At 34.4% G+C, this 12,251-nt stretch overlaps 1 protein-coding gene across 3 annotated transcripts in view; it reads right to left on the reverse strand.

The window, feature by feature from the left end:
• Positions 1-11,976, reverse strand: part of LOC106061911 (PTB domain-containing engulfment adapter protein 1-like) — a 51,865-nt gene extending 39,889 nt beyond the window's left edge. The window contains exons 1-2 of one of the 3 annotated variants that reach the window (XM_056045660.1): positions 11,847-11,976; positions 8,128-8,265 (exon numbers count right to left, since the gene is read on the reverse strand). Coding sequence is in view for 1 of the 3 variants with exons in the window: in XM_056045656.1 (XP_055901631.1) it covers positions 2,696-2,868 (173 nt within the window). In the remaining 2 variants the exon portion in view is untranslated. Of the gene's footprint in view, positions 1-2,690; positions 2,884-8,127; positions 8,266-11,846 lie in introns of those variants that run through there. The other 2 variants (XM_056045656.1, XM_056045659.1) reach the window with 2 other exon arrangements.
• Positions 11,977-12,251: the final 275 nt, after the last annotated feature.

Consider the following 12,251-nt stretch of genomic DNA (forward strand, 5'->3'; position numbering starts at 1 on the left):
TTTTAGTTTTACATGTCTGTCTGAAAACTTTATTGCTCAATCAAATACATTTAGAAACCCATTCATAGTAGCATACACTCATGAAGATATCAAATAGCGTAAACTCGATTTTCTATTTGGGAAAGGGGGGGGGGGGAGTGTTCAGTCGCTATTCCCATTTGCTATATTCGATTACCTAATACCAAACCAATGGAAGCATTTTCAATTTTTAGGCTGAAAAATGCTTCAGTGTAGGGAAGATACATTGCCAATTTGTTTAGAGTGGTGAATGCGATTCTGGTTCAAGTTTGCGACGCAGTGTAACGTATTCTAAATACCGCATCACACATGTACATACATGTTGCTGTGGTGCAGCACGGTGCGAATGTTGTCAAGAATGTGTTGACGTCATGAGAAAGTCATGTTAGAGAACAGAGAAGATGGCAAGAATGTCGGTCTTAATTAGTATAAACCTTATATCCACTCTGTCTGACTGGTAAAAAGTTTGTTGAAGTTATTTCTCCCACCACCCATTCTCAGATCAAGCTGAAACTTTGCACAAATATTCATTGGGGTAGACATGTAAAGTAAAGTAAAGTTCCCCTTTCAGACCTTGTGGTCTATAGGGCAGATGATGTAAAGGTCATCTGTTTCTGTGGCCTACGGTTAACAAGGGTGTCATGTGGCCAGCACAACGACCAACCGCCTTTACTTTTCCCTAACTAATGTCAGGTACCCATTAGAGCTGGGTGGACTCAGAGGCGCCCGAAGATCCCGAAATAAAAAATCCCAGTCTTCACCAGGATTCGAAGCCAAGCGCTTTACCGCTCAGCCACCGCGCCTCGGGGTAGACATGAATGAATACAAAATATTAACCAATTAGTCAATTTATTAGAATTAATTATTTTAAACAAACAAGAGAATTAATCCTTCAGTATTCACAGATACAATATTCATATATATGTAGAGTTACTTCCCCTTAGATAATTGAACACATTTTTTTTCTCTCCCACACCCATTCTCGAAACAATTTGAAACGTTCAACAATTATTTATTTCAACATTTAGCCAATTAGTCCATTAATTATGGGCATTTGTTGTTTTTTTTTATAAATATCGAATAAGGGAAATTACTTCTGTTTTATTGAGAGATGTTTTTGTAAGTGAGGAGTTATTTCCCTTAGGTAAGATTTTTTTTTTTTTAAAGGTTGTTTGTTTTTTTTTTTAATATTCTGCGAGTTATTATTATTCATTTTGTTTATATTGTAGCTTGATCAAGTACGTGTAGCTCTTCAAATATTATTATTCATTTTGTTTATATTGTAGCTTGATCAAGTACGTGTAGCTCTTCAAATATTATTATTCATTTTGTTTATATTGTAGCTTGATCAAGTACGTGTAGCTCTTCAAATATTATTATTTTAAGCTACAATTTGTACAACTATTGTTTTGGGTGCTAGTGTTCCAAAAGGTCGTGCCCCTTGAGATTCGAACACGTGTCAGTGAATATGCCCCTGACCCTTATTATACTCGGCCACTTTCATCTTCTTCTCGTACGTGCTTAGTCTTAAATGAACCATTCCCTTGGACGCGTGACACTGCCATCAGGCCGACGTGTATTGAGAACTATGCAGTACCGAAATGACGTCTGTGCCATCTGGCGTGTGAAGTGTGTTTGGGGATCGGAAAGAGACGTGGAGAAAAATCAACCAGCTTTCTGTTTCTAGCCTTCGCTTATCACGACCTTCTGCCACCCGTGTCACGCGTACATGAGACAATGTCACGGGTACAACTTTGTACAACCCACAATGTACACAATACATAAGAAAGTAATTTGAAAAGAAAACAAAAAAAAAAACATTTTAAAAATAAACTTTAAAAAAAAAAAAAGACAATACCCTCATCATTAAACTTCAAATATAATAAATATTTAAAAAAAAATACTTTAAAAATATTTGATTCAATTCGGGTATCGAACCCGAGTTTTCCCCATGTGGCCAACGAGCTAGCTATTCTTTTCTCAGCAGTATACATCAAATGTTACATTTATAGGAAAATTTTTAGAGCAGTATTTGAGATCAGCGTCCGCTCCCCATGAAGGAGCGACTTGAATAGAGGTATTAGGACTAAAGTAGTGGAAGGAAATAGATCTCTGAAGTGATGTTTGGATGTGAATGAAAGAAGGAATCAATTAGGACTAAAGTAGTGGAAGGAAATAGATCTCTGAAGTGGTGTTTGAATGTGAATGAAAGAAGGAATCAATTAGGACTAAAGTAGTGGAAGGAAATAGATCTCTGAAGTGGTGTTTGGATGTGAATGAAAGAATGAATCAATTAGGACTAAAGTAGTGGAAGGAAATAGATCTCTGAAGTGGTGTTTGAATGTGAATGAAAGAAGGAATCAATTAGGACTAAAGTAGTGGAAGGAAATAGATCTCTGAAGTGGTGTTTGGATGTGAATGAAAGAAGGAATCAATTAGGACTAAAGTAGTGGAAGGAAATAGATCTCTGAAGTGGTGTTTGAATGTGAATGAAAGAAGGAATCAATTAGGACTAAAGTAGTGGAAGGAAATAGATCTCTGAAGTGGTGTTTGAATGTGAATGAAAGAAGGAATCAATTAGGACTAAAGTAGTGGAAGGAAATAGATCTCTGAAGTGGTGTTTGGAGGTGAATGAAAGAAGGAAGTAATAGTGACTAAAACAACATACAGACCTTACAATGTCAACACCACACGACCGACCTCACAGCGCAGGTGGAGAAGAGACACAGAGCGACTGGTACACACAGGGACTAAACAATCGGACCATCTTGCATTAATGATGAACAGGACAGCACTTAAGACATGCGCTGCAGTCAGGGGCGGAGATTTTATTTTTAGGCGTAGGACCATTTTACCAGATATGTTAAACATCAGTCAAAACACAGAGAGCTATTTTTTTTTTAATATGATGTCCATGTCGTCATTGGTTAACAAGAGTGTCGTGTGACCAGCACAACAGCCAACATTAAATCTTCTGCAACTAAAGCCAGGTCTTAAATGCGTGGACTTACAGTCAAACTTGTAAAGTCGCAAATTAAAAAGATCTCCTTTTTTTAAGCATGACTAGGTCTCAGACAGACAGCAAAGTGTATGCCACTACGCCACCCCCTGACAGTAGAGGTAAGCCTGTAAGGAAAATGATTTACAGTTGAAGAACAAAGAGTTTGTTTGTTGGAAACCGCCATGAATTAGTTGATGCCAACTTTTTTGTTGCCAATGGTTTGTTGTATACGTTGCAGGTCCTCATTCAGGAGTCCTTGTCAGTCCAAGTCCTGGTCAGTCCTAGCCCATCCCTTCCGCAGGACGCCAACAACCCGAGTACGCTATTCTGCCTCAACGTGGCACTCGGGTGGAAACGATCACTAGAGGAAGTGGTTAGGCTGAATGAATAGCAAAACAAAACTCCTGTGGGAGTGTCCAAGTGAATGCGAGAGCTTTCCCATTGCACGGTGTGGAGTTGAAAGAGAGCTTCCACGTCCCTGTCGATAATCCATGCGCCGTCCTCAAGGGACCGTTACACTAATGGTGAGTCCTGCACGGTTAGCTTGGTACAACATGGGAAAACGGCGGAGGTTCCCGGTATACTCGGCCTTCGGCCATGCATTCTAGTCCATGCGCCCGGAGTGCCAGATATATTGGAAATAGCAATGCTTTACATAGGCATTGACTTGGATCTCTTCCAGACTGTTCAAGCAGGTTTACACGTCTAGAGCTCGAAGAGCCTTCGGCTCAGCTCTTTTGACAATCACACGGACCCCAACAAGCAAAATAAAAAAAAAATCCTTAAAAAAACAACAACAACAAAGCTTATATAAGGGAAAAAACTCCGCAATTACGAATATATCTCTTAATAATGTAGACGTTATTTACTTTATTCGGTATCAAACAATTTAACTAATTACATATGATTAATTGACTATTTAATTGTTTCATGTTTTGTTATGTACAATAAATAATTGTTTAAAGTTTTAACTTGATGAAGATTGGGTGTTGGCGAAAGAACGTGTATAAACATTTTGCCAGACAGAGTGAGTTGATAAAAAGCTTTGTAAAAAATGGTAGCCGGCTGGGATCGAACTGGGGACTGCCCCAAGTGTCTACAACACGACCAGGCGTACTAGTTCGGGTTGCTTGCCTGTTCAAAAGAGCAATTAAGTCTGCATACACAGTAGGTCAGTATGACAAGTAATTTCAATGTGAATGACTAAGCATACAACAACCAGTGCCGTGAGACGGCAGAGATAATTTACTTAAAATATATGTGTATGAAAACCTTCCAGTCTATTAGTTTCATTATCATAAAACATTGACCCCCAACCCACATGAAGCGCCGCCTCAACCTGTACAACACCAGCAGATTCATGTCTTCAAGCCAGAACAAAATAGAAACACGAACTATGTCAAGTTCACTCATTAACGCACATAAATCATAGGAGACGTGGTGGTCACATAACAAGCTGCATGTTGTCTTTATGCACAGATTCGGTCTCACTTTTGTTACATCGGGAAGAAAGGAGACACAATGACTTGCCACTTGCAGCTCTGGTGCAAAAGTAGTTTCTTCTGACTAGTAGACCAGTGAGATTTATAACAAACGATAAGAGTAACACCATTTAGTTCAATCACTAAACTTAATAACACACTTTAAGACAGATGACTAAAAAAAAAAATAAAACTGATACTTTAAACATAGAACCAAAACTTACAACTACAAAAACGCCTAATAAGCAGAGATAGATAGGTCACACCCTTCGCAAGCCTGCAATATAACAGGGCAACCTGGAACGGCCCAGGGATACATGGTGCTTTCATTTCGAAGCAGATACCAAGCAGATGGACAAGACGTGGGGACAGTTGGAGAGACGCCCAGAACCGAGACGCCTGGAGGAAGCTGGTTGGTGGCCTACGCCCCAGAAGGGACCACAGACAGAGATGAGATGAACAGAATAAATACACAAAGATAAAAGCATATTTCCTATTCCACTTGTTGGGACAAATTCGTATAAGTGCTTCTTTTTATCTAGTGTCATTAGAGCATGGAGACAGGCAGGCCTTAGATGATTGGAAGCCCTAAGTGAATTTAATCTGGTGGCCCCAAATGAAATAGAAAAATATGAAATAAACTGAAAGAATAAAATGACACAATTTATTTGAAAGATAGTGTACTCTAAAAATAACACTGGACACAAGTTTTGCTAGTTCTTCTCTAAACAAAAAAGCAATAAAATTAAAAAAAAAACATTGACTTGGAACATGCAGGACTAGATTTACCCATGGATAGGTCTACGATGTCATGTTATAAGATAAGATAATAAGTTGCTATTTCTTTTCAGGGACTAGCACAAACACTTTTCTTGTGAAATAATAAAAAGATATAATTATCGCTGTTATCATATAGATATATGAACACGAAGCCCGGATCTTTAATACGGAGTTTTAAAAAAAGTATAGCGATGCCTCAAGATGTTGTGGTTCTCTCAGAATGAAAGCTACATGACATGGTTGATAGAAACAGTGAAGTCTTATCATATAACTGAGAGATAAATGGCACAAGGACACGCTCATACGAAACATTGTACATGTACATATTTCCTATTACATCTGTTCTGTTACGAATAGATAAAGACAACAGTGACATTGGGTTTTCATTTTCAATCCACGGTAACATTATCAAAACACTTCATTTATTTTTATGTCTTTTAAAAACAAAGCTTATCTAATGGGAATAACCACGAAATCACTGAAATTTATCTCAATACTGCATGAACAGGCTCCCTTTTTCCATGTAAACCACAAATTAGTTCATTACCACTAATTAACTCATTGGTTAGCTGTTTGATAAGTTCATGTATTGTCAACTTCTATAAGAAGCATTATCCAAAATTTCAACTTGATCCTACATTGGATAGTGGGAGAAAAAAACTTGTACAAAATGTAATAACGGAAATAGCTCGTAATAAACAGTTACACCTTTCAATAAGTAGCATTTTATTTCTCTTGTTTGATACCAAAAAAAAAGTGATTACTAATAATTAATTAACAAAATGGTTAATTTTTTTTAGCAGATTCATGTTTTGTTTAGGTAATACAAAAAATCGTGTAAAGTGTCAACTTGATCCGAGAAATGGGTGTAGGAGAAACAATATGTGTAAACAAAATGTTGTACCAGACAGACAGAATGAGTTGATATAAGCTTTGTCCAAACATTTGTAATGTAACACGACCTGCCTCATTCTCCTTTAGATTTAAATATGTGTTTCAGACATAATTCAATGTCATACTTTTGTTGTTATTGTTTTTTATACGCTGGGCTGAGTCTTTTAATGAAACATGTTATTTATATATGTCCTCATAATTTAAGAGTACTGTTTAGCAATACAACAAAACAATTGTAATAATAAGCCACTTACAGCGTTTATTAATATTATGGTGTGTTATTTAAAATCTAATTTGAAAGGACTGAAGAATGTTTGTTCGGTTGGACTCAAGGATGTCCTAAAAATAAAAAAAGCTCAAAGTCCCAGTCTTCACCAGGGTTTGAACTTTTAACCCAGTGTTTAGAAAGCCAAGCACTTCTAGTATCATATACGTATGACACGTATATACATCTATATATATACATATATGAATGACTTACACTATAAAATCTTTTCATTACATATTTCAGAGTCGAAAATGTGATTGCAAAAGCAAAGAGTTGTAGTACTTTGTTTGTAAAGCGCATTTTGTAATAAAATAAAATACTGGAAACTAGGATTTTTTTTTAATCACATAGAAATTATTTAAAAAGAAAATAAAATTCAATAAAAAATATTCAAAACATACTTTAGAGCTCTTCTAGATCTAATTGATTTATACAAATTTAAATTTGCTAATGAACAGATGTTTTTTGTAAAATGTTTTGTTAAATATGTTACATATTTACAAATTAACATTGAAGTAATACCTCAAAGTGACACATTAAATTAACAACGCAAGGCGACACATCACAGTAACATTGAAGTAACACCTCAAAGTGACACATTAAATTAACAACGCAAGGCGACACATCACAGTAACATTGAAGTAACACCTCAAAGTGGCACATCTAAGTAGCACATTGAAGTAACACCTCAAAGTGGCACATCTAAGTAGCACATTGAAGTAACACCTCAAAGTGGCACATCTAAGTAGCACATTGAAGTAACACCTCCAAGTGGCACATCTAAGTAGCACATTGAAGTAACACCTCCAAGTGGCACATCTAAGTAGCACATTGAAGTAACACCTCAAAGTGGAACATCTAAGTAGCACATTGAAGTAACACCTCAAAGTGGCACATCTAAGTAGCACATTGAAGTAACACCTCCAAGTGGCACATCTAAGTAGCACATTGAAGTAACACCTCAAAGTGGAACATCTAAGTAGCACATTGAAGTAACACCTCAAAGTGGCACATCTAAGTAGCACATTGAAGTAACACCTCCAAGTGGCACATCTAAGTAGCACATTGAAGTAACACCTCAAAGTGGAACATCTAAGTAGCACATTGAAGTAACACCTCAAAGTGGCACATCTAAGTAGCACATTGAAGTAACACCTCCAAGTGGCACATCTAAGTAGCACATTGAAGTAACACCTCAAAGTGGCACATCTAAGTAGCACATTGAAGTAACACCTCCAAGTGGCACATCTAAGTAGCACATTGAAGTAACACCTCAAAGTGGAACATCTAAGTAGCACATTGAAGTAACACCTCAAAGTGGCACATCTAAGTAGCACATTACCTCAAAGTGGCACATCTAAGTAGCACATTGAAGTGACACATCAAAGTAACTTGTTTGGTTTTTACTTTTAGGATCTCATAAAATAGTCGCAGAGTAAATTTGTTATTTTTAATGCCACAAACTTAGCATTAACTGCAATGTGCAAGTGATACAAGTAGGCCTATAGTCATTGAGCATGACTACAAAGATAGTAAAACCCCCACACTACTGTCCCCCACTGTCTAGCCGGAGGTTTGGGCTAGGATGTAGATTCTAATTATTTTCTTATCTGAAGGAAAATCTAAAACATGTAAAACAAACTATAAAACTAGATCTGAAACACTATCTATTCTACTCAGCTTACCTTGAAAATGGTTGTACATAGATTCTAGATCTATCATCTACTTTTGATTTAGACAAGAGTCTTTAAGTCCTTAGGAGTAGTTTTTACTATAATTCTTAATTATAGGATTATAGATCTAGATAATTTTCATTGATTGATCTGGAACAAAAATAGACTATGATAAATATATAAATATAATGTATTAATTATAAGATCTAGATCTAGTCTATAGCTATCTATAATTTTATATATAATTATAAACATACACTGATACAGAGAGAGAGAAACTGAGAATCTTTATAATATAGGTAGGCCTAATCTAGATCTAGATAATCATAATAGTGACTAAATAACTAATAATTAATTATTTAAATATAGAATTAGAATATAGATCTACTATCATCTAGGGTCAAATCTAAATCAAGTTCTACTAAGTTCTAGAACTAGAATAAATGAAGATATATAATATATCATAAATATATTAGATCTGTATATAATTTATAATATATTAATATTATAAATATATAGAGTAGTTTATTTATTCCGGACATTAAATGAATCCATACAACTTGCTGTTTTTGTGGTCATTACATCTTAAATTTGAGATTTAATATGAAAATAGCATGCTGTATAATGTTCGTGTCCATTTTCCAATGATTCTGACCCAATTTCTTTCCATTTAGCTGTCTTTTTATGTAAGAAAAAAGAATTTCAAATTTGTAAGTCAGGTTGTTGTTTTTTCCTATGTTACCAGGATGACTTTACCTCTTCCTAGGGTTATTTTTTGTACGCTAAGTCTAGTTTAATGAGCCCACCAACATTTATTCTGTTTTTGGAGATGATTTATTTGATTCATAAGCCAAGTTGTTTGATTCCATACAAAAAAAATTTAATAGGGTGTTTGTATTAAATTACGATTTCCTTACCAAAATTTATTTCAAACAGCCAGTTTTGGACATCAATATAATAAATGACTAGATCTAGACCTACTAGATTAGGGGTGGGCAAAATACTGCCTGTGGGCCACATGCGGCCCGCCGAAGTGTTTTATGTGGCCCGGGGACACCCAAAGAAATAACATTACACATATTTAAAATGCAAATATATTAAAAATAAATAATTGTGAATATCTTTAGACATTATTGAAATTTTTTATTCTTATCACTTTTAATGAAGAAGCTAAAGAAACATTGTCTCTAAATGTCATTCTAAAAAGTTCTAAGTAAACTAAGATTATTTTCAATGGCAATATTTCGAGGAATTCAAGTCAAAGACACAAGCCCAGGCCAGTATTTATTCAATGAAAAACTGTGTTGAAAGTTGAAAACCTTGGCTTGGCTTGTACAAGAAGGCAACCGTGCTTTGACTGAGAAAAAACAGACTTTGTAATAAAATAAAGTACAATATCCCAACCATAAACTCATTGCGGGAACGTTTACACAAATCTGCATTGAATACCAATTACTTTATAGCACAGGATGTGTAAATTACATGATAAAAGACATAGGTCCAACTTAAGAATAGCTTAACTGTTTAAGGCCCACGATTGTTGAGAGCCCTGAACAGAATAAATATACTATTGTTTCAGAGAAAAAATATTGAAACTTATTATTGTTGAAGGACACTATAATAGGTTTTTAATATGCTGCATAATGTTTTGTTTTTTCAATGTTAATTTATATTTTTCTATTTTATTTAGGGATACCAAATTCACTTCGCCTAGGGTCTCCTATTATCTAAGGCCGGCCCTGACAGTTAGTTCCCAAAAGTACTTAAAGATTTGGAAATAGAACATTTCGATGTTTGGAAACAGTATTCGCTGGTCTAGCATTAGAAGACTATGGAATCTCAAGGAAAAAAATGAAGGACATTGACTGTGACCTTGTTACTAATATTTCTAATAAAGAGTTGAAAACAGACTTCATGTTTATCATTGAAAGCATTGCAATTTGTTGTTTGCACATGAAATGTATGTGCATTTCTTGAGGCCAGCAAGTGAAATTAGGCTTTATCATTTTCCTTAGCTCAAAGGTGAAACTATTTCTAGTGAAATGGTTGAAAAGTACAAGACTTATTTGTATTCCTTGATTGTGGAATTTGAAAGCAAATTTTAAGATGTGAGCAAATTGGAACCAGTTTTCAATACCCTCGGCTCACCATTTGATGCAGAAACGGATATAGCTCCAGATGACATACCTCCTAGCAAATTATGACCTGAAAGATAAGTTCCAGTCAGTTCTTTCGTAGGAGCTCATGGGTGCCAGAAGCTGTATATCCCACACTTTAAAAAACTTTGCTGCTAAACTTTCGTGAACATGATTTGGAATCACATTCATCTGTGAATATGCTTTTTTTTTTGTTTGAAAATTATCAAGTGTTAGAACTGGTCGGTGCTTATTGATGTGCAGAAAACCCAAAATATCAAATATCCCTTATTGACTGTAATTTGACAGCAGTCACAATGATAACATCTAGTAAGCTAGTTCCATGGTTCCTGAACATTATGTACAACAGTGAACAGTTATATACTTCACATTAAGTACAACTATACAATTGTGGTGAAATGTGATGTAAACAAATGATAGTAAAATTTTAAAAAAATCATTCGTAAAATTTAGTTCAAGAAATTGCTAACTCTTGTTATAATTCCTCAATGGGGAGTGCAAATATATATATATATATATTTATTTATGCAGCCCCCGAGTCCCCAAATTTTTTAATGCAGCCCTCAGCAGAAAAAGGTTGCCCACCCCTGTACTAGATAGATTTGGATTTATATAGAGAGAATATAGAGGATTCAGCTATTTAGGCAAGAATGGCCATCCTAGCCTGTGTACTATACTACATAAGATCATCTGTATTACAAAATTTATTAAATGAATAAACAAAAAAACAAACATTCAATACAAATCTAATTATGCAAACATAAAATAAGTCTAAAAGTCTGTGTAGAAGTCACTATCCCAGTGAGTGAGTGACCTAATTTTGGTAGAATAAGTGTGTTGATATTTTTATTTTTTGTTTTCGTATTTATGATTTATGCATAATTTGAAAACATCTTAATGGTTTCATGTATGGGGCTATGCCTGGGGATCTTAAAATTTAGTTAATATCAATATATAATTAAAATTTGAGTTTATTGATGCTAAACTATAGATAGAGTATAGAATCTGGAGACTGTTTGAAATAAATTTAGGTGTTTGGAATCAAATAATGCGTGACAAAATTTGTTTGAATTAAATGAAAACATATGGCCTCTTTGAACTTAAAGTTAAATTAATTAAATATAATAACAAGTATAGGTTTGGGGCACAAATATAATTATTTTTATAAGTAGTCATCCTTATTGACCTTATGCTTATTCTCCTTATTTATTAAACTAAAGAGAAAGAATAGAAGATTTTGACTTTGATAATGATACTTCCTTTTCTTTTCTATGTCAACAAACCATTATTATCATGATTATGATTATGAATGAAATTACTATTAGTTTAAGTTTAAGACACACTTTAGTCTTTATTATTACTTTATACCAATAATGATGATTAATAAAAATTATAAATCATTGCTTTTTCATGAGCTGGGTAAGCTGGTGGTAAGCTCCTGAGCTAAGTTTTAAGTCATTTTTTAAATCTCATCTCATCTTAAATGTATTTTGGCCTATTATTAGTACTAGATCTACATATTTATTATACTATAGACTATAGATCTAGATGACAGATCTATCATTCTATCTGTACCTTTACAGCTACAAGTCCAAGACCAAGTAGACCTAGTTCAACTGTTGTTTTCAGTTTTTGATGTATTCTAGCAGTAGCCAAACAAAATAGATCTAAAACAACTATGAAGTTATCGATTACAATCTAAAATCCCAATTTTGTGTTTGTCAAAGAACATTTCAATAGTCAATAACATTTTTGGAAATCCAATACCATAAGCCATAATACAAATGATTAGACTAGTTTCTAAATTGTCTAGATTTGTAATTTGACTTTAATACTAACTTAAATTTAACTTTAATATTAGATTCTTTATTTTAAGAAATGCACTAAATCAAGAAACTATTCTAAATCTAGTTTAGTTTTATGCTAAAGTACACGGAGATTCATCTGGAATAATCATAAATTTTAATTTTTAGCATAAGC

The sequence above is a fragment of the Biomphalaria glabrata genome, chromosome 11, assembly GCF_947242115.1.
Source record: "Biomphalaria glabrata chromosome 11, xgBioGlab47.1, whole genome shotgun sequence".
NCBI classification, from domain to species: domain Eukaryota; kingdom Metazoa; phylum Mollusca; class Gastropoda; family Planorbidae; genus Biomphalaria; species Biomphalaria glabrata.